The 22,737-nt window shown below is 53.2% G+C and overlaps 1 protein-coding gene across 5 annotated transcripts in view; it reads left to right on the top strand.

Annotated features, from left to right (window-relative positions):
- LOC122387202 (6-phosphofructo-2-kinase/fructose-2,6-bisphosphatase-like) overlaps positions 1–22,737 on the top strand; it is a 61,136-nt gene that overhangs the window by 17,142 nt on the left and 21,257 nt on the right. For 3 of the 5 annotated variants that reach the window (XM_043377147.1, XM_043377145.1, XM_043377144.1), the window contains exon 2: positions 18,120–18,345. In XM_043377147.1, the coding sequence (XP_043233082.1) occupies positions 18,120–18,345 (226 nt within the window). Of the gene's footprint in view, positions 1–5,991; positions 6,483–18,119; positions 18,346–22,737 lie in introns of those variants that run through there. The other 2 variants (XM_043377146.1, XM_043377143.1) reach the window with 2 other exon arrangements.

Genomic DNA, 22,737 nt, shown 5'->3' with positions numbered 1-22,737 from the left:
TCAGGTGAGACCGCTCACCACGTGCTCTCCTCGGGTGAGACCGCTCACCTTGGTCCATCTCACCTCCCTGTCGGACGTGCCTCCTCCGCTGCCCGTGCGGCTCGGCGCTGGAGGGGTGTGGCGGGGCGTGTCGTGTCCGCCACTCATGGTTTTTGTTTTATGAGGCGGGACTCGGGGCAGGCTGAAGCGACCTTCAGGCCGGCTGAGTCCCTACATACAGGATCCTCGTGTCCGTCAGGTGTGCCAGTATATACGGTGCAGGTGCACCGGCCGTCCCAGCCTTCATCGATCGCCACTCTGAGCTCCCCGTCAGTCGAAGGCTGGCTACTGAGAGTGGCCGTAGACCGGCTGCCGGCCACTGGGATAAGTCGCCGACTACAGGCTACTCTAGTCAGTAGGGTAGTGTGGGGTAATTTGAACACATTTTTACGTCTTCTCCGTTGTACCAAATTCCAGCTTAACCCTGGATGAAGAAAAACTGTTTCAGTAGCGCAAGTGTCACTTGCTTTCACCATGCAAGCCTCATTTTTGGACGAGCCGAGCATGCCTTGAAAAGCATAGCCTCACTTCTCCACCAAGTCACGGTGTGTTCAAATGGCCCCACCGTGGGGTAATTTGAACATACTGCCTTTACCTGTCATAAAAACGATAGTCTCGCCATCGCCGATGTTGTTTGACCCATAAACAAATAGGCAGAACAATTCTAAACACAGCTTTACTTGAAAAATCAACACAACAACAAAAATAACAGTTGCAGAGTATCAATATCTGCACGCTGCACACCGGTCAGTTGACAGAATTCGCCGTCTTCAATTAACAAAACGTCTATCATTTTTGTTCGATAAAAACTCTCCCATCCTTACTGCATCTGTTATAGTGGTGCCAATCGAAACCTGGACATTTGGAGTTCTGATTTTGTCCAATGTCCAATTCGGAATTGGTAGGACAAAGGTAGCAGACTGGACAACATTGGACGATGGCTTGCTACACTTCAGCGCTTTTTATAAAGTAATCGTGCATAGCATTGATTGGAGAATGGAAAGCTTGTTAAGCTCTCAATATAATGAACAATTTTCGGCTGGTAAAAGTACATTATAAGCAACTTAAATGACAGTTTTGAGTGTTTATTAATGCGTAATTTTCGGACATATTTGGACAAATGGCTGACTAACATTTTTGAACGGAAATCAACAAAAATGCCGGACATTAGACGGATATTAGACGTAAATTTTATAAAACTGGCATCACTTATCTGTTACTGCTTTGGGTCGAAAATATTGGCAAAAAAAAAAAACTGGGAGCATTGTTTTTTCGGAGCTATCCCTGTCTTCATTGAAATTTCCACTCTATGTTCAAATTACCCCACGCTAAAAGTTATTTTGCCATATTTAAAAACAGGTTTCAAAAGCAAATTTCTTGGATTGAAGGCACTGATTAGGTCATTGTACAACAAAAGCCGTTGCGTATTAGGCGCTAGCAATGCAAGATTTTGCGCTGCAATGAAGTTGCAATGACGTGTTTTTAGGCGTTTTTAATTGCGAAAATGATTTTTTACAGTGTGCGTCAGCATCTTCATTCCATGAAACTTTAAACTCGTTCATATGATAGCCCTTTTAGTTACGATAATTTCCCTCATTGGTCATATTGTCATGCCACTTATGAATTTTCCGTAATTTTGTGTTTTTCACACAATGTTCAAATTGCCCCACATGTTCAAATTACCCCACCCTACCCTAGCCAGCACTGCTCACAGCACTGCTTTCATCTGTTGGCTACCGACAATGTCTGCCTGTCATCCACAGGGACTCTCAGCCTGTCTTCTATAGACACTGTCCGCCCTCAGGCTGACACCTGTTTTGACGTCAAAACAGAGGAGGATCTACTATCCTCGATCGAGACGCCGTGACGTCACGATCTGTCCCATTTGCGTCACGCTATGGCAGTCGTGACGTCACGCTGGCTCAACCCGTTGTGACCGATGGGGATTCTAACCCCGAGAGGACACTGGTGAGGCTCCATAACAGCGCAGTTCTCCCCTTCAATAACTTCGAACGGCGCCAGAGTCCGTTGATGTATACCCAATCGCTTCTGAAGTTGCGTAGTGCAATAGTGCACTGCATACCCACTGGTTGACCTCCAGGACCCGGCGGGAGCAATGTCGGAACGGTTGCACAAGTGGGACAAGTGGCGCCGGTCCGTGACCTAGGTCATGGGTTCAACGGCCCAGTACGTCCGTGCGTACTGTAATGTGCCGTGTGAGGAGCTACAGAGACCGGTAGCAGGCTCGTTCAGTTGGCGCAGAGGCCGGCTGCAACCCCTGTGATGTAACCCTTGTGCCCTCTCAGGGTGGGAGGTTGTGTGGGAAGGGGCTGGGTTGGACTGTGGTTAGTGAGACTGTCTAAACGCGGCTCTGGTCGCGTAAACAAAATGATGACCTGGAGCTACACCAAATCGATCATTCAGCGTTTAAAAACCAGAACATCTGGGAATGTTCTTTGAAGGTTACGTGTATGTTAATTCTGTGTAACTACGCCGAGCAGTGTGTGCCGTGTCAGCTCGACCAGTTGTGTCCCCGGTCCATCACGTATCACTGGGGTGGCGCGTGACACCCGTGTTACCAGGCACCTTCCGCCAGCCGGTGCCTCTGGGGACACTGGAGCTGGGCTGCGTCTGCTGTCCCCGGCAGCTGTGTCAGTCTCTGAGTAGGACGGTGTCCTTCGATACGTATCGGTCCACTGGCGCGGGGCGGTGACGGGGACGGGTTGAGGCGGGCGATAGGGTAACGTCGAGGTGTGGCAAACAACCAGATCACGGCGTGAGTCTCCAGGGAGCGGCAGTCGACTACTCAGCAGGCTGACTCGCTCCGGTGTGAACCGGCACTTCCTGGACATAGCAACGGGATTTAAAGGGGCTCAAACACGTTGTCTCTTTTTGAAGGTCGCATGCTTGATCCAGGAGCACTGGCGGATCCAGGCTTGCGTTTTGGGGGGGGCCAACTTATGCAGGAGCCAAACCTAGGGTACCCCAAAATTCTGTTTTCTCATCGGATTTAGGCCACTTATTTTTCGTCACAGCCCTGACACTATGAATATTTTTTTTTTTACTAAAAATAAAAATATATAAATGGTAGCCCACCCGACCCATGCCTTTATATTACTTTGTAAACACTTACCATTGCTTTTGTCGACCAGTAAACGCGCTTCGAGTCAGTGCTTGGGTCCCTTTGCGGGCCGGGAGGTGGTAAAACACCCCCTGTCTAACTCAGCTCCTGGGCCACGCACTGATTGAACTATGTTTCATTATCGCTTGGGGGAGGGGGAAAACGGACCACTTTAGGCCTCTGGGAAGGGGGCACGGCCCTAAATGCCCCCTCCCTGGATCCGCCAGTGTAAGAGACCATTGGAGCTGCAGTTGGGTACCTCAGACGTCAGGGTACGCCCTCAGATGTATGGGACTCGCATGGAGACCTCTTATGCTATAGTGGACTGAAAGGACCCAAAGGAGCCTGTCTAGGGCTCCTGGAGATAGACGTGGGCCCTCAGGAGCCCGCCAGAGCCCCCAATGAGGGATAAGTGAGGGATACCAAGTGCTTGCAATTGCATATTGCATAAGCCATAACGCCTTTACAAATCAATATATTATGTATCAGTGGCAGATCCAAGGGGGGCCACATGGGTCATGACCCCCCTTGGTGCCCGGGGGCACTACAGGCCTGTCAGGGGCACCACCGGCCTAGCAGGGGCACCACCGGCCTAGCAGGGGCACCACCAGCCCGTCAGGGGCACCACAGGCCTAGCAAGGGCACCACGGGCCTGTGAGGGGCCCCACAGGCTTGTCAGGGGCACCCCAGGTCTGTCAGGGACACCAGAGACCTGCCAGGGGCGCCGCCGGCCTCGCAGGGGCACCATGGGCCTGTCAGGGGCACCAGAGGCCTATCAGGGGTACCACAGGCCTTACAGGGGCACCACCGGCCTTGCAGGGGCACCTTGGGTCTGTCAGGGGCACCACAGTCCTGTCAGGGCCCAGGGGCACCAGCGGCCTAGCAGGGGCACCACAGGCCTGCCAGGGGCACCACCGGTCTAGCAGGGGCACCACCGGCCTCGCAGGGGCACCATGGGCCTGTCAGGGGCCCACCGGCCTCGCAGGGGCACCACCGGCCTCGCAGGCATCACGGCATCACGCAGGGGCACCTTGGGCCTGTCGGGAGCATCACGGGCCTGTTGGGGGCACTTTAGGCTTGTCAGGGGCACCACAGTCCTGTCAGGTCCCAGGGGCATCAGCAGCCTAGCAGGGGCACCCTCGGCCCGCCAGAGGCACCACAGGCCTGCCAGGGTCCAGGGGCACCACAGGTCTAGCAAGGGCACCACGTGCCTGTCAGGGGCACCTCAGGCTCCCGTGCCCCCCCCCCCCCCCCCGGATCCGCCAGTGATGCCACACCACGCGAAACACCGCCAACTACCAGCTACCGCGCCATAAACACGTGCCAACAACAGTCTTTTTTTGAAGGTCGACTCCACTCGCGCAACTTTTGACTGACCCCCATTGCTACCATATTGCTTCCATATTATGCTGTGGAAAGCTTTACTTCACCAAGTGGCTAAAAACCTCCATCAAGGTATATTTTCTTAGCAATTTTTCTGACGTTTTGGGGGGGGGGCCAAACAGGCCACTTTAGGCCTTTGGGGGGGGCATGGCCCCCGTGGCCCCCCCCCCCTGGATCCGCCAGTGTTCAGGAGCGCCATTAACAAAGGAGTGTGTGGATACTGAATGTTGTCATGTCCCAGGATTCCTATGAAAATTGAAATGCTCGATTTCGTGTTCAAACCGAAGCTAAGCAATAATAAGTTATTCTTTGCCGATATTGATAATGCTGGGAAGTTTGAATATGCACCAGGCGCTTTTTGGCACTCAAAGGTTCCGAATCACTCTCTACAGTTGTTCATTTCACACGCAGCCAGCAGCAGCCTTCGAAAGCGACTTTGTGACGAGTCAATAGCGAGCTATTATTGGATTTGAAATGTCTTAAGTTGCAGCTATTTCGGTGCTGCTGTTTGTCCACTATGAGTCGTGTGTTCCGCGGAATTGAACGGTACGCAATGTGCACAGTCTGCAATGTGTGTACAATTCCGTGCAGTATATTTCCGCTGGTTTGACGCCGTTGCACAGCCTGCTGAGCTGAAGGTCGCCGCCATAGTACCGGTCGGCTGCTGAAGCCACAGCGCTATGACCAATTCCCATGGAACCGGCGATGCACTCAGGCGTCTGCCGTGGCTTTTCATAGATGTGTTTGGTGTGGTATGGAGTTACCCTAGGAATTGCCACCTTTGAGATGTGTGCGTTTTTACAAGTACAGGCGCCATGTAAATTAGGCGTCGATTTTCACATCCGCATGGACCATCAGACCGTTGACTGTTCCAACTTCCAATAATGGCCAAACTCTACGGAGAGTGTCAGCTCAGACTGCTCCTGACAAAGTGTGCTACAGAGACTAGAGCACTTGATCCCGTCTCGGGTCGCGGTGTGGTGCAGGTAATTGAGTCCTGCATCAGTCCCGTTTCCGGTAGTGGATGGCATGCTGGACTTTCTGGGCTCATCGTGCGATGGTGTGTCCTCCCAGGTCAGGCTGTGTGGCTCATCTGTGATGTGTCGTCTTCGTCAGCGACCTCGTTCCAGTCTCTATCAGGGGCACGACCTCTCCACGTGGCTCTGTTTTCGTTTGGTGTTTTATTTGGATAGAATATTAACGACTCTCTCGTGTCCATGCTCAACAGGGAGCTGGTTTCTATCAAACGATTGAGCCATCGCGTCTCCGTGTGGAATTGACGATCGGCTATTACTCAACGTTGGGCTGTGACGTTCGTAGCTGTGGCGCTGGCTGCCCTCTCCCGGTCGGGATGAAGCTCGTAGAGCTGCCGCCTCTGTCTGTGTCGCTCGCTCGGTGGGCTGGCGGGGCTGGGAGCATTGTGGGCGGCCTGCCAACGCTGAGGGCTCGCGGAGGTGCGGCGGCCGGGCCTCCTCCCCCGCACCGCCCGCCGGGACACATCAGCCAGGTGTGGGCGTGCGTCAGGGTCACCCTGGCTGCCCCATCGACCACGCACATGGAGTGCTGGAGGCGGGAGGTGTGTCCCTGAGACACCTGACGCGTGTCCTTCCTCCTCACACCCTCCTGCTCTCTCCAGCACCGCTCCCATCGCTCCTCCCCGCCTCCGAGCCCGGCCAGATGGGTGTGCTGGTGGCCACGTGACTGGCGCGTGTGCGCCCGGCCGGCTGGCTCGGCCGGTCACGTGACGGCGGCGGCCGGTCTGGTGCGCCGGGCGCGGCCGTCGGTTCCATTCGGTGTCGGGCAGCCGTCGAGAGGGGAGTGACAGAGTCGGGTCGAGAGCGCAGCACCCCGTGTCAGACAGTGCTGTGGCCGAACCGAGCCGGGCATGATGCCTGTCGTCAAACCGAGCCCCTCCAAGCCCGTCTCTGTGCCGGGAAAGGTGAGTGCCGCCCCTCCCCTCCCCCTCCCCCTCGTCGTACGGGTCAGTGGGGTCGGTCGATGGTGATCAGCTGATCGCGCGGCACGCTCACCAAACCGGATACGTCCGGTTCTGTTGTGTGCAGTCGCTGTGTTGATATGCGCGCCGCAGGTGTTTCGACTGACCCGGGGATTGCGGTACGCCCTGCAAGCATCGTCATCGACCACGTAAACCTTGCGCGCCGTGCTTGCTCGCGTTCGGTGTGCGGGCTGTGACGGGCTTCTGCTTACAGTTCGGCGCTCGGCGGGGCGAGCAGCGGAAAAGTACCCCCTTCTGGGCGGCGGGAGGTGCCGCGGAGCCGGTGTGGAATTTTTGTTTCGGTGTCACCGACCGCTTTGGGTGGGGGCGGGCGGGGACTCACCGGTGACATGGGGTTGGAACGGAGAGGAGACGATCGATGGGACGGTCACAATTTCGGTAATGCGGATCGTTTTTATCGCTGATCGGGACTCAAGTGACATTTTCAGTGCTGATTTAAACGGCATCCGGGCTCGGCCCATTCAGGCTATAAATGTGCATTGTGAATAGGATTGTCAGAGTGTGATTTTTTTTTTGCTTTTTATGTCATCCTGCGGATTCGACATTTATATGATTTGAAAAGTAAGATAATTGGGTGTAGCAGTCTTGACAGGCATAATGAGGCGAAATGACACAAGACATGCCCATCTGTTAAACTAGCTGAGTAATTGTGATTAAGAAAAAGCTGATGTTCCTACTTTCTGTCCTCGCTGACCCCAGTCTCTCTCGGCTGTTTTTATGGCGTTCGGGGTCATTTTTATGGGCGACTTGTGCCAGCCGAGCTGTCACTGCCGGTAGACTGTAGAGTCCGGTGCTGGTGTCCTCATGGGGTTAGAGCTGTATCCACTTCTTTATCCACGCGGATCCACGATCTTTGGAGTTGCATCGACGACCCATCCGCACTGGTTGAAAGTATCGAACTAGCGTGGGCTGACCAGTTCGCCTTTTAACTTGCCACCTGTCCGGCGCGGCTCAATCGACCGGTCATTGATGGCGGCGGCTCTCCCTCTCCCTCTCCCTCTCCCTCTCCCTCTCCCTCTCCTCTCCCTCTCCCTCTCCCTCTCCCTCTACCTCTCCCTCTCCCTCTCCCTCTCCCTCTCCCTCTCCCTCTCCCTCTCCCTCTCCCTCTCCCTCTCCCTCTCCCTCTCCCTCTCCCTCTCCCTCTCCCTCTCCCTCTCCCTCTCCTCTCCTTCTCCCTCTCCCTCTCCCGACGGGCGGCCTTCAGTCACTACTCACTGCCCGGCTGTTCGAGCCGACCCGAACTGGACTGCGCCGGATGCTGCGTGCAGCCTCGGTACAGTAGGCCGGGCGGTAACGCTGGGTGGTACTGGGAACAGTGGCGGGGCGAAGAACCTCAGCTCGCCGGTGCAACGGAGTCAGTGTGTGACTGTTGGATCGGTGAGGGCACGCTGCTACAAGTATTGGCAAGTGTTCCGGGAACCGATCCAGCGCATGTCCGGCCAGGCTGTGCGACTGCTGTGTCTCGATACGGTTCTTCTGTTCGACCGTCCGGCTGTGCTGTGTCCTGGCACAGACTGTACTCAGGGCAGTCACTTCCTGATATTGTCTCTCCTCTGTCTCTGCCCCGCTCGCGCCCATCCGACCGTGTTCTGAGTCGGCGTGGGCGCGGTGCGTTCCGCGTACTGCGCGCCTGCAGCGGTCGGCCGTAGGTGTTCTGCGAACACAGTGCAGTGACCACACCGTAACCGGCCTCGGTGGCTCGTCTGGGACGATACCTACCCCTGTCTGCCCGCTGCGTGCGCCAGGAGGGGGAGGGGAGGGGGCTGCAGCGCGCATGGCGGCCGCTGCCAGCTGGCCGGCCTCCATGGTCCGACGGCAAGGTCACGGTCGCCCCAACCCCTACTCCTCCCCCGGCGGGCCGGTCACATCTCTTCGGATCTGTCCCCCCAGAGAGGGGGTGGATACCAACCCGACCCTCCGGTACAGCCAGCCAGATAGGTGGGCTAGTTTTGAGTACCAACTGCGACATAGCCAGGAATGAGAGTGGCGGCAACAACTGTGCCCTCATTACTGTGGGAGAAATAGTGGGTAAACAGCAACTGCCCTTTCAGCCTTGTGTCGTACAAGACTTTCGGAACAATGCGTTTCCATCTTTATTTGTTTGCTCGGAAATGGCTTAGCCCAGGCTCAGAAGTTCCGCACACACTTTTCCACAATGTCTCTTTCGATACATATGTTCTCTAATTGATATGCAGTTCAGTGATGTCTCCGCCTGCCCGTGATGAGTTATTTTGTTCCAAACATCACACCTTCAGTCCGTGCCTGTTGCTGTCCAGCTATCCCTCCTTGCTCTCTCTGCCGCCCGGTCCGCTCCTCTCCATGCCGTGTCCCGCTCCAGTTTGGGCCCGGTCCCTCATCACGCGGCCGGTCGCTGACCGGTGCTGACAGCCGCTGCAGCGGAGATATGGTGCACCTGTACCGGACCTGCAGCCGAGATACAGTGCAGGTGTACCGCGGTCTGACGGCCAGCCGCGGGTGCCAGCTGACGGACTGATGGACAGGTCATTTTGACGGGCCTCAGACGTAGCGGGCTTGGTCCCGGCGCTCGCTACTCCCGTCGGGAAACTGGAAAGTGCCTCGGTTTGGTGGTGTTCAGCAAAAACTGCAAGATCTAACAATATCGTTAGGAACAATCTTCTCTGTCACTTCCTCGTATTTTAAGCTACTGGTGATTGTGAATGATGGTCAGGCTTATCTTATCTCTTTTCAGTTAAGAGTTAGACTAATGTCACCGCGGTGATTCAGCTTTATGTGCCTGTTTTCTCCGGACGTCAGTATAATTGGCCAGTGGTTCTAAAGCTAGTTCGTAAACGGTCCTACTTCCGTCGGTGCTTTGAGCTGGTCGATGCCCTGCGATCGAGTCTGACTCGTCAGTCTCGCGGCCAGAAGGATTGCTTCCGTGTTACGCGATTGGACCGGCTGATGTGCTGCACAGAAGAGCTGGCTGTGTCGCTCTGTGCCCCTTTTGGATGCTTTGGTCGTGGAGTGCGGTGCCGGCTGTTATTGTGATACGCGACTGTCGACAGAGCTGGTATTGGGCAATCACCTTGGATATTGCGCGGAATATCAGTCCCATCAGATTCTCAATCCCTGTGGGCCCATCGTCTCTGCTGCGACCACCACCGCCAGTACCTATCGTCATCTCTGTAGCCATGACATCATAGTACCACCAAAACGTGGCTCCAGTCGTGGTGATCTTCTCAATGACATCAATCACCTCTGCTGGCAGCGGCACTGCATACTGACGTCTCTTTCCCGCCGACTCCGAAGGGTCAGGCAGGCCAGAAGCACCCGACATTCCTGCTTTCCGGCAGACTCCCGAACTGGAAGGAAGCAGACTCAACACCGTGGTGTCTGTCTAGGGTGGAGCGGCGCGCCGGAGAGAGGTCGGATGGGATGGTTGGTCGCTTTGTTTTGCCTTGTCGTCAGTGGCCTGCCGCCGTTGGCGATTGCGGCCGAGCTGTGCTTGGGGACGATGCTTTGCGTTGCTATGGATGCTTTGCGTTGCTATGACAAATGGACAACATATTGCAATTTTTTATTTTTGTTTTTATTTTATTTTATTTTATTTTATTTTATTTTATTTCATTTTATTTTATTTTGTTTTATTTCATTTTATTTTATCTTATATTATTTTATTTTATTTTGTTTGATATTGTTTCGTTCCCCGTGTACCCGTTGACCCCTCTGAACGCTCCACTGGACCGGCGCGGCGGTGGGCGGGGGCGGCCCACCTCGTCGGCTCTGACGGCCGCCCGCCGCTGCGTCGCTACCGTCGTGGCTGTCAGTTCGTCGGGCCAGTTTCTTTGTGAATCCGTCTGGTCAAGCCGGAGAACGTCGTGTTCCAGGGGACCAGCATTTTCTATAGAGCGCCTCCTGTGTATTGTTGTGGAAGATGGATTGGTATTTTACTCAATGGGCTACAAACTTAATGCTCTTCTCCATGTCTTTACCCCATGCTCTTTGTTTCCGTCCATCCAATTTGCAGTTGAAAATTGATGACACCACGCCCATTTTGGCAAAATGGACTAAGCTCCGTTCGGATATGATGCTTTAGCGGCCATACCTCTCTGTCTGTCCTGACGTCGAATCCCACGGATTGGTCATTGACACCTTGGTCAGGAATCTCACGCTGCCGTGGCTGTGTAGTGTTTATCTTTCGCCGGTGAGACTCGCTCCAGCCTCTGAGCGATGCAGTGTGCAACATTGTTTACCGAGTCAGTCTGTCGGCCGGCTATCTACGAAGTTCATTGAGCTGAGACGTAGGCTGAATTTAAGCAAGATGAAAATTGAAAAGAGAAAAATGAAAATCACTCAAGCCTCTGAGCGATGCATATTGTTTACCGAGCCAACCAAGCGGCTGCGACCAGCGTCCGATACACATGACCCTGAGACGTGGGCTGCCCTGGACGCAGGTTCGTAAGAAACTCGCCGGCCGTTTCTTGTCAGCCGCGCCTGCTAGCTGGACGGTGAGTGACACTGACCGTGAAGGGGCCGGCAACTGTGCAGTGTGCGGCGTGAACCAGATGCGCAGCAGGACCGTTCAGATTGTGCAAGGTCCGGTCCCGGTGACACGCGAATGGACAGACGGAAGCTAACTCAAAACCAGCTGCTGGTTTAACTACGCACGTCGATCCATTGACGCGGATGCTTCGCAAGTCGCGGTTGGTGTTGCGACAAACTGCGAACTTGTGTGACGCTCCAGAAAAGGGAACGCCTGCAAAGATTGCTCTAGGCCAAGGGAGTGTGAACATATTCCTAGCAGATCTGGTTCGCATCAGGGTTTTGTAGCGTGACAGGATGAGCAGTGTCGTGGCATTCTTTCTACTATTGCGCGTCGAACACCTCGAGAGATTCTGACGTTGAAAGATCGTTGAGAATTTATCCATTCTCGGCTGAAAATAAACTGCTGGCTTTGAACATTATGGCCAGTATCATACCAAAAAGAAAGAAAATGAAGTAAAGTCAAAGAATGCTATCACAGCTGGCTTCGCCAGCCATACGGCGAAACCACATATACCCAAAGCTATGGCCGATTGGAGCGGCCATAGCTGGTGGTGAGTGGTGACGCCGTCGGCATTCGGTCACGCAACTGCCATTGTTGGCGCGTCGCGACCGTCATCGGATGACGTCTGCCGTCACCAGACATCGGGTGATGTCAGGCGTCACTGCAGTGCCTGGGGTCCAGCCGGCGATCTTTGAACAGGATACACCGTGTACGCAGTCGGTCCATGCGGCACATCTGACTATCGACTCCGGCACCCGATCCATGGCGCTGTGTTCAACACTCTGGGGTCCGGCGATAACTGGCAGTCCGGGCATAATAAATTGTTGTATGACTGTGTTGTATGTTGTATTGTGTTGCATGATTGGAGCAGCGGCCACGGTCAAGGTTGCTGCGTACGGTACTGTCGCCGTCCTACTCTACCCCGCCTTGCCTCCCTCAGCCTCCCAGCCTGTCGGATTCTACTGATGTAAACTGGTCTGGAGCTGCCAAACTCCGGCTGCTCTCTGAAGTTGCTGGAAAAGCGCGCCGCCAAATTTTAGGTACCTTATGGGGCAAACCTTGCGCATCTTTTGATAAAAAAAATTTGACCGGGTCATGTCAGGTCACGGAGTTATGACGTCACAAAGGGAACAGCCTCCGGCCGGATTTTCACAAACTGAGTGCCAACGCCCGAGGTTTCCTGCCGGTGGTACGGACATCGGTTGATGGATCGTGATGAAACTTCCCATGCATGTTGGGGCAAGTATTGGCTATCATATGGTATAAGAAACTTGACCGGGTCAGGTCAGGTCACGGAGCTATGACGTCACAAGAGGAACAGCGTCCGGTACTATTTTTGAAAAGCGCCCGAACCACTATTTTGCTAATTCTTGTCACCTCAATGGGAATATGCAGCAATATTGGCTTCTATAGGGAGCAAATGGACCTTCCAAATCCAAAAATACAATCAGATTTCAAAAATTTAAATTTTGATTTTTCGAATTTCTGCCGCCGACTGTGACCTTGCCGACTTCCGGCGCTCCCAACGCGCCATTTTTAGAGCTAGGGAAACGAAATACATACCAAACGATAGAGAATTGATCAAGGAACACGATAGTGAAGGTTTCAAGTCGATATCTCCCACCGTTTTGCCGCAATCGCCGCGGAAAGTTGAAAAAAGTCTATTTTTCCGAAAATTTGACCTTTGACCGGTCAAAAGTAGGTCAAATGTTGACCTAGGACCAAAAAATATACCACCAATCGCGAGATCTCGGCGAGAGCAATCCGTTGGTCCTTTCCGCTAAGCTCTACGACGCTCCGTTTTCAAACGCCAAGGGGGGGGGTCGCACCAACCCCCCCCCCCCCCCCCTGCATGGGCGAAGGTGGCAGATCGCCGTTTACGGGCGAGGGTTAATCGAGGGCTGAGCGTGCGGTGGTATGGCCGTCCCGCTTGCACCTTTTAGGTCACGGATGATCACTAAGATCTTCGATGACGTGCGGTTGTTTTGTGCTTTCCCTCTCTGTCATTCATGCATTTCACTTCCGTTTTCATTGTCATCAATGCCACTCGGGTGGGTCAGGTTGCAGGTTGTTTTGATCGCCCTATCTAAGAATCCTTTCGTTTGTGTTACGTGAGTGTCGTCACTGGGACTGACCCACCGGGCTGGTATGCCGGCCGGCGTCGGTTACATAAGGAACCGACTGAGATCAGCGTCTCTCAGAGGTAGCCGGTTGTGTATGGGGCCGGGCCGGGAGTGACCCGACGTCAGACGGGGCGCCAACTCCTGGCCTGGCCGACGTCCCACGGCCAGGGCCGACCCGGCCAGCCCCGTATTTACACCGTCAATGGCTGCCTGCCATGCTGGGCCGACCCGGCCGTCCTCTGTTCTCTCTAGTCTCTGCTGCGCAGGTGTGGAGAGGAGTTTATGACTGATGGCCGGGAGGGTGGCGTATTAGGGTATACGAGCTGTATGATGAATCAGTTTGGTGAATGGAACATCAAGGAAGGAAAGCTGAAAGACAGACCTTTGTGTCCAAACTAGTCTGGTTAAAAATCTGCCGATTTTCTTCCGACCTTTTTGGCAACCTATGATTCATTCATGTGAATTTGTCATTATGTGAAGCATACACACTACACAGCTCTACATTCAATGGATTTTGGATCGTGCGTTCTTTCTTGCTATATTGTCCATCTGATACTGTGCTCGCTAACCTCGGTTAAGTGTGCTCTTTGACGCCTTTCGTCAGAAAGTCCTAGCATACTATCGCATTACCTTCGCCACTTTTGGTGATCTAGGAAGCAGACATGTGCTTGGATCCGAGAGCTGGATCTATGATCTCAGTGGATCTCTCGACAAAATAGAGGGGTTGGATCTATGATCCGAGTGGATCTCTCGACAAAATTCAGGGGTTGGATCTATGATCCGAATGGATCTCTCGACAAAATTTAGGGGTCGGATCTATGATCTCTGTGGATCCAGCGGGCAAAAATTTGTGGAGGACCTATGATCTGTATGGATCTCACGACAACATGTAGCCAATGAAACCCTTATCCTACATAATTGTACACCTTACAGTGCAATACAATTGAGAATTATCACTTGTGGACATGGTTATTGGTTAAGACCACTTGTAATCATTAGGTATCATCATTAAATTTGAATTTGAATAAACAGCATTTGCTACTTTTTGTGACCAATTGTAACTTTTTCATGACAGCACTGATGACAATCTTATCAACAAGCTGCAGCCACTTAAATTCAATGAACAAACAGTACAGACAGATGCAGTGGCAGCAGGGCACTGCAAATTTTCATTTTGGTCCCATTCTTTCCATGCAACGCCAGTAGGGCTATATATTAAAAAAATGCCAAAATCTATGGGGGGGGCACTGTACCCTGGTGCCACCCCCCCCCCCCCCGTTCTGCCGCCTATGGACAGATGTTAGGAAATCAAACCTGGAAGCCAAATAGGTCAGTTTTGTTAAAAATAATCCAGCAATCCACTTCTGCCAGGTTTAACTCACCTGATGAAATCCCAATCAAGAATGTTCGTATGAGCTATCAGCTATTAGTATGTGCAACACAATTTCGATTTAGTAAGAATAGCAACCAACCTCTAATACTTTCCTAATAAAATTACAAGTTCAAAAATGGCATCAACTTCTTCAGATTACCTACTTTTGGCATCGTGCCAGTGACTGCCACGTGTAGTGCCATGCTGTGCTTTTGTTATGAGAGAGCCTCCCAAAAAAAGACAAACGAAATTCACAGCTCACGTTTTGGTAATATGGTTTTATTACGTCATTATCGTTTGACCAATGAAAAATCTTAATTTGACCAAAAGCGTAATGATTCCAAAAGATTCCCCGTAATAGGCCCTTTAAACTAATGACGTAAGATATTGTTATTCTTTTGAAAAGTGAATAAAATAAAGATGCAAGGCGCACACCGCTCAGGGCCATCATGTAAAACCATTTCAGCTTACGCTTACGTCATTAAATTCAACGCTACAAAGATGATATTCACAAACAATCGTATCGTAAAATTATGTGAGGCAGATAAAATGAAATTCTTAAAAAAAAAAACTCCATGGACTTTTGAATTTCCAGTTTGATTTTTCATTTATTTTCATTATACTCGAAGGTAGAACGCCTAGCTCATTTGTTATTTGAAATGACGTCACGAGTTCTATTTAGATACTGAATAATCATTTTACGGTAAATATCCAAGGCCATTACAATTTCGCTTCCCATCGCTTCCGCAGGCTGTTGAATATTTTTATAGTTTTGTTTATATCTCAGTTTATTTTATCAAATATTTCTTTCAATAGATTGAATTACCTTTACCTAACCAAGCCACATGTGTCAGTATCATCTTTTATTGTTTACAATCAATTGTGGTAGCTGGAAACTGGAAAGTGGAAAGCCTCATGGTTGTCTAATGCAAGATTGTCTTTTCAATATCATTATGTAGATTCTAACATGAATTGTGATGTGGTAGGTACCTAGTTAGTAGTTATGTATTGTTCATTAGTCATTACTTTGACTTACCTCTATGTTAATTGTTAATGCAACCTTTTCTGTTGGTATGTGAACTGTGAACAATCTTCATGTCACTCAATTCTCTCAAGTTGTGACCGTCATGAGCCTCCTTTATTTTGTATTCTGTATAATGTAACTGGATGCCTTTACTAATATGGCCTTTGTATAAGATTGTTTGTTTCTAACCATACTTTGGTATTCATAACTTCTTATGAAAGAAAGTTGTTAACATTTTGAGCACCTATGAGCTATGATCCCAATGGATCTCACGACAAAATTGGGGAGCCAGATCTATGATCCGAGTGGATCTAGCGACAAAATTGAAGGGTCAGATCTATGATCCCAGTAGATCTCTCGACAAAATTGAGGGGTTGGATCTATGATCTGAATGGATCTCGGATCGGGATCCATGGGATCGGATCTCAGATCCATTTTTCCGGATCCAAGCACATGTCTGCTAGGAAGAAAAATGCCTCTCAGTGTTTTCGACTGAGGTGGCGCTCGTATCATTTGTGTATAAACGCCCACACTAGTTATCCTTAGGTCCGTCCCTACGAACCGCGACAGTGGCCTGCACAGTGTAATGTACCGTGTGTTCCAGAGTCGCTGCTATGTCGTAACACCGTCCAGAGCCTGTGGCGACTCGGGGACACTGTGGAGTGCGTCGGCCGAGTCGCAGCCGCTACTGCGTAGTAGCCAAACAACGCACCGCGCCTCTCCCCGCCTCGTCCTTCCTGGCTGGTCTGACCAGGCGCCGATCACTGGCGCTCTCCCGCGGCTGGCAGAGCAGTCGCGCTGCGTGCTGTCCTCTTCTGCACCTCGGTCAGTGCGCATTGACCCCGCCGCCTCTGAACTGCGCTGTGGTATTGCGCTGTACGCCGTGCCCCTCTCTGACCAGAGCAGTGCCCCGATAGGGCGGTGACTCCCCACCGATCCCGGCCGGACGGGCGACCCGCCCTCCCTGGCACCGGGCCACCGCCGCCGACGCCGTCATCGATCGACGCGCCACTGTGGGTGTCTGAGACCGGCGATCTCCCGGCCGCCCCCGCCCCCGCCCGGTCATTGTCAGGGTCGGCGGTGTGGTGTCGGGGAGTGCCTCATGTATGGATATGAGCTGGGGAGTGCAGTAGTTCATCCGGGAATCACAGGCTGTCTGCGACGATATTGCGAAAGCAGCGGGCATGTAGTGGAGCTCCTACAATAACGACGATATCAATACGGATTAGACGAGTTTGGTAAAAGGGGGCTATTGCATTTCCTTTTGAACGGGCTCATTTGCTGAAAGTAAGTTTGCCTCTTGCCGTTCGACCAGTTTGCCTCAGCCCCCCCCCCCCCCCCCAGTCACATTGGTTGCGCCTTATGTCGCTTTCTCGATTCGTATGACGCTCTTTCATTGTGAATTTACGATACAATGGTCTGACGTGCCCTGACCCCTCGCTGACCCCGAGGAATTCGTTCCGATCTCCCTGGGCCCAGAGGTATGCGCTAACCCGTACTTGACCCTCGCGTATGTGCCGTGATCTCTGGGCGGTTTTTCACGGCCGCTGCTAGCATGCTGCTACCACGCTGCCAGCGAATTTCGCGAGCTGACGTCATACTTTGTGGACAGGTCACTCAATTTTGAAGCATCCGAGTTTGTTGATGTCTCCATGGAAACCCAATTTGCCATGTGTGCTGGCAGCGGCCGTGGAACAGGGCCCTGGTTAAATCTGGGCGTGCGCCGCGGAGAGCTGGGATTGATTTGTTTTCCGGCCGGCCTGCCAGTCAGACACGACTGTTTCGCGGGCCCCAGAGTGCAGACAGAGGTCGTGTCCCCCTGGTCTCACATAGAGGTCGAACTCGTGCTCCGCGGGTCTCAGACAGAGGTCGTGTCCCCTGACCTCTCTGACGCGCTCGTGTCCCGTTGACCGCTCTGCCGGATGGGACTGGTGAGGTCCGCTCTCTGTCTGCCGGTCAGTGGCCGGGTGGTGTGGCGGAACTCAGTTGGCTGTCTGTCTGGCTGTCTGGCTGGCTGAGGGCTGTCAACAGTCTGTGGTCTGCTTTTTTCTCGTCTCAGTCGGACGGCCCTGGACACTGGCTGGGTGGCGTCGGTCTTTTGAAGACTTTTCGTTGACTTTAAAACATTTATTGATTTCATGTTCCGATTCATTTCAAGCACTGCTGCTGTCTCTGTAAATAATACGCCCCTGTGGCGCTGCGGTCCTTACTTTGTTCAGTGCCGATTTCCTCCCGTTTTTACCCTTTGTCTGACCATTTTGTCAGTCTGCCCGCGTGTTGTATTCCAGGACAACACAGGTCCTTTTCCGGTCACAGAGCTGGGGCCTTTTCCGGTCCTTACTCAGTCCGCGCCTGGTCTCTACCCTATCTTCCCGTCTGTGTGTTTCAGGGCAGCCTGTGTCCGTCCGCTGACCTATCCGTTTGTCTGTGTAGGGCAGGACAGTTAGTGTGTGGCTCTGGTCCCAGCTCTGCTCCGTCCATGACAGTCTTCGCCAGGTCTCTGACCGTCCCCTCCACCTCTGTGTGTTTTCAGGGCAGCCTGTGTCCGGCCTGCGTGGCCCATTCTATGGACTGCCCCAATGGCAGTGGGGCGTCCAGCGGTTTCGGCAACGGCTGCTCGTCGGGCGGCGGCGGCGTCAACGGCTGCAGCAGCGGCGTCAGCACGGTCAGCGGCAGCGGCAGGATCGCCGGCGAGCCGCCCAGCTCGGCCGTCTCCCGCTCCACCATCCTGACCAAGGCCAAGCCGTTCCCCGTCATGGGTGAGTGCCGAGTAGAGCGACGGGGCAGGGGAGTCGATCTGTACCGGTTAAGTGGGGTGGGGAGGGTGATTTGTTATAACTACCTTGGGCCAAAGGTATGCAGGTAGTCACAGGCAACCAGGTCTGGTATATCATAAAAAGGCGGTAGATGTTCGGCAGTAGAGGCAGATGTTATGTTATTCCCCTGCTGGCGATGGCGGACGCTAACGTGGCTGGTTCGAATGTCATTCTGGTTAGGAAGCCTGCTCCCGGCTCCAAGCTGATGTCAGCCTTGTATGGTCGCATCAGACCACCACCTTCCATTGTCGTCTGGGCTGGGTGTAATATTCCGTTTGAACTCTTAGCGTGTTTTGCTGTCTCTGGCCTGAGCGTGTGGTGTCTTGTGCTGACTGTGGACTGGGTGTGCTGTGTTGTTTGAAGTCTGGACGTATCTTACCGTCCGCTGGTTCAGTCCTGGAGATGTTTTGTCGTCCGTGGCCTCAGAGTGTTGTGCTGTCTGAGTCTGTTGCGTCATGCCGTGCGAAGATGACAGTGCTGAGGACAAGGCTGCAGGCTGTCCAGGGCAGCAGCCAGCAGGCTAAGACATCTCAGACTGGTTATTATGACGGTCTCAGGCTGATGAGTGTGGGCCCAGTGGAAGACCGCAGAACTATACTGAGGACTATGGATTCAGCTTATCTGCAGTGAACGCGATCAGGTTGTGAGATGGGACAACCTCAACTGTGGACGGTGGTTGAAAAGAAAACTGCTTCTACTCCTATTTTCATTGTTATCAACTTGACTGTCTGTGCTGGGGTTTGCTAGTTTTGTTGTCTATATGCTTGGGAGATGTGTCCTGTCTACCATGTGTCTATTTAGTTACCCACGGGCACGTCGTGCTTTGCGACAAACCTCTGAAAAGGTATCGTCGTTTGGAGTTCTGACGGCGCCTGGCTTCCACGTCCGAACTGTGATATGCACGTTGTCCCAGCCGGCGAGGGTTTAGTGACAGCGCCCAGCGAACTACACATACGGTGTGAGCTAATGTCGGTCTCCAAGGACCAAGGGCGGATCTGATGTAAAGCGGTCTCTGACATATGCTGTGCCGGTTATACCCACTTCGCATGCCATCAACATGCAGTCACTGCCCTTTCCCTTACTTGCCTTCTACCTTTATGACGCGGGCGGTGCATGGCACATTGCATGGCTAGTCCGAGTTACGTTAATGCCGGCTGGTCTGTGTCAAGCACCTCCTGAACGAGCCCGGATAGCCGGTTGTTGACTCGGTCCCCAGGCTTATGGTGGTTCACCTCTCAAAGCCGTCGGTATGGCCGCTCTGCACCGGAAACGATATGCTCTCTTTTTTTACCTAGGTGTGCGGTATTCGTATTTACGTCGGTTGCCATTATGTTTGTTTTCCGTTTGAAGCGCATTGAGGCGCTTATCAGCTTACTGCTTTTACCTTTTTGTATTCGTTTGCCTGCTGTCCTTATTCACAATACTTACCAAAACTACAAACTTATTGACGAGAGTCATTCTCATCCGCCGTATACCTCATTTCGCTTGAATGAAGATATGCAACAATGATGAGGGGTTAGAGGAGCACGGCTACGTCGTAAATAACCCTATCAAAGGGCACCCCTGTCTCGCTGGTCACTGCGTTGGTCGATAGCGTAATTTATAGCCTTAATATCATCCTGAAAGGAATCCACCAGGCACGGGACCGGGCGGATAATGTGGAACGAATGTGCGAATCGTTCCCTTTTCATCGTGTGAGACTGTCCTGCCGACCACCAACCGCCGTGATGGAGGTACCACGGCGGATGGCCCGCCAGCCATCTCCAGCTCTCTATCACTGAGCGCCCGTTCGCGGCGTGCCTGTTGCTGGGACTGAAGGCGACGAATCGATGATGTCTACCGTGAACTTGGCCCCCAGACGACGGCTGATTGGCTTTAGGTCGGACCCGGGCGTGGCAGGCGGCCTGGGCTGCAGAGTGCAGATGGCAGGAATGTCTGGTATCCTCCAGCGGACAGTTGTGAGCTCTGTGACTTACAGAGGGCAGCACTGTCTGGTATCCTCCAGCGCACAGTCCGGACTCCTGAGTCCCCGACGCGCTGTGACTACAGAGGGCAGTGCAGTCGCTAAATGACCACGAGCGTTCGGTCTGACCTAGCTCGTAGGTGGCGTCTCGGTCTGGCCAGTCGATGTAGCTGGCAGCGTTGGCAGGATGGAGTTACGACATCAACCGCCAGATGGCAGGGAAGGCGGCGGAGCAGGCTCCTCTGGCTCCCTCGCCAGATGGCAGGGCTGGCGCAGCGGCAGGTCGACCTTTGGGTGTCTGTGGGGTGTAGGTGGCAGCACTGTGGCGCCCATATGAAGGCCGGATTCCCCGCTAGGTGGCAGTGCAGTGGTCTGCGCTGAATGCTGATGCTGAAGTCTCGATGGGTTTCTCCGATGATTTGATTGAGGGATGATTGAGGGGGAGGGGGTGCTGAGGACTTCCTAAGCTCTAACTGAATATAAATGGTAAATTCCAAGGCTTGAGCTCCCGAGAAGGGTAGAGGGGTGACACGGATGATCCTCACAGCACGAACACTCCTGAGCCCTCTCAGACCTATGAGAGGTCTGTTCAGACTACCATGAGACCTTTGAGCTCTCTCAGACCTGTGTGAGGTTTGCCCAGACTAGTATGAGACCTTTGGTGACCTCAGATGCTAAGAGCACCTTCTAGCGTCGGTTTGAGGTTCTCTCAAGGATTCGTTGCGTCTGAGGTGTGAGAATCCTGCAAGTTGAACCCCCACTGACGTCTAGAACGATTTTAAGTTACCCGTGAGCAACGCGTGAGCTGTCACCTGTGTCCTTGTTACCTTTTAGCAACGCAAGTATGTGTTCTCGTATGATCCGAGTCGGATAGAATCACTGCACTCAATTTGTTTCGTGTAGTGCATTGGACTGAAAGTGTCAAGCTCCCCTGTGCTCTCGCCGTCATTCTGTCACCGTTTCCTTAGCCATCCATGGATAGAAGTGGCCTTTGTATATGTATGATACTCGGGGAAAGCTAGCAATTTACCCGGGTGACTGCCAGTGCAATTTATCGCGCCCCGTTCCCCAACTTTTGGTTGGGTCTCAGTCAGGGGCCGCTATAGAAAACCCCACGCTGCGCTCTAGTCCAGACATCATGTGGTGTGAAAGCGTCATCTCGATATCTGGAGACATGAATGGTATGTGGCGGTGTATTGTTGTGGTGACACCTGCTGTTGGATTATGCATGCACCCAGGCCAGCCGTTTGGGTATATATGCACTCTAACAGGGTGATCTGGTGTAATCTGTCCCTACCTCATAGCATGGGGAGAGGCTGGTATTTGTGTTCCTTTCCACATCCCATGAGCAGACCGTAGTTGCCACTGGTCAGAGGTGAGCTAAGCGCGTTGGACGATTCATCGGAGTCTGCCTGCTGTTTGTCCTGTCGGGGTGGTGGTTCATGGCCGGTGGTTGGCGGTGCGGCGGCGCCTGGCCAAACCAAACCAAACCCAGCCCGCCGCCGACGCCCGCATTGCCCAATGCGCCGGTCCGATTTCGCAAACAGACAAAATTAGGATGAACGCGAGTCGGGCGTTGCACAACGCTCCGAGAATCTGGAGCTCGGCGCGGACTGATTGTCCTTCAGCGGCCGCTGCATGACCCTCTAACGAGCGCGGGTCAGTCGACTGTTTGGGTTAGGATCACGGGACCGGCCAGTGGTGACCTTCTGACTTCCCCCGCGGCGGCGCGCGGCCCCGACCCGACGGCCGGCGGCGGCTCACCCCGTGTCTCGGGACCCGTCCATCGGCGGACTCTGGACGACGAGCCACCGCGGCCCGTCTTCATGTGTTGATGTGGCCCAGAAAGGGGGCCGTGTGGTCTGCTGACGTCACGGATTGACGTCACCCACGCAGTGGTCTGGCGGCGGCCCGGGGTGGCCGTCCGGCTAAAACGGAGGCCATGTCGTCAGCCTGTCCAAATGTGGCCCGGCCAGAGCGGAACTTGGCACCGGCGCTGGGCACCACGTGTGAACGGGTGGCCAAACACTCCAGACTGGACTGCGGAACGGCGCAGGACTTTGTCCGTCGCGAGCCATCGCCTCTGGAGAGTTCCTTGCCCACGGAGTGTTACGTGGCTCACAACCGTGCCGCAGGAGTCCGCCTCCGGATTTCTCCAATGGCTCTGAATGCTGAAGGATGTAACGATTCCAAATCACGGCCTGGCGAGAAGTCAGAGCGAAGGGCAATAAAGTCTGATTGTGGTTTGATGAAGACTTCCTCCACGTGCTCGTATCCTCGTTATTGGACATATGGATACCGGAATTCTAGCTTGTTGCGCATCATTTGAGAAAATTTGCCATAGGTAATACCTATCTACATGAGCACATGTA

This window comes from Amphibalanus amphitrite, unplaced genomic scaffold (assembly GCF_019059575.1).
Source record: "Amphibalanus amphitrite isolate SeventyFive unplaced genomic scaffold, NRLGWU_Aamphi_draft 000276F_arrow, whole genome shotgun sequence".
NCBI lineage: Eukaryota > Metazoa > Arthropoda > Thecostraca > Balanomorpha > Balanidae > Amphibalanus > Amphibalanus amphitrite.
Note: the sequence above shows the minus strand (reverse complement) of the source record. Positions and strands in the feature narration are given on the sequence as shown.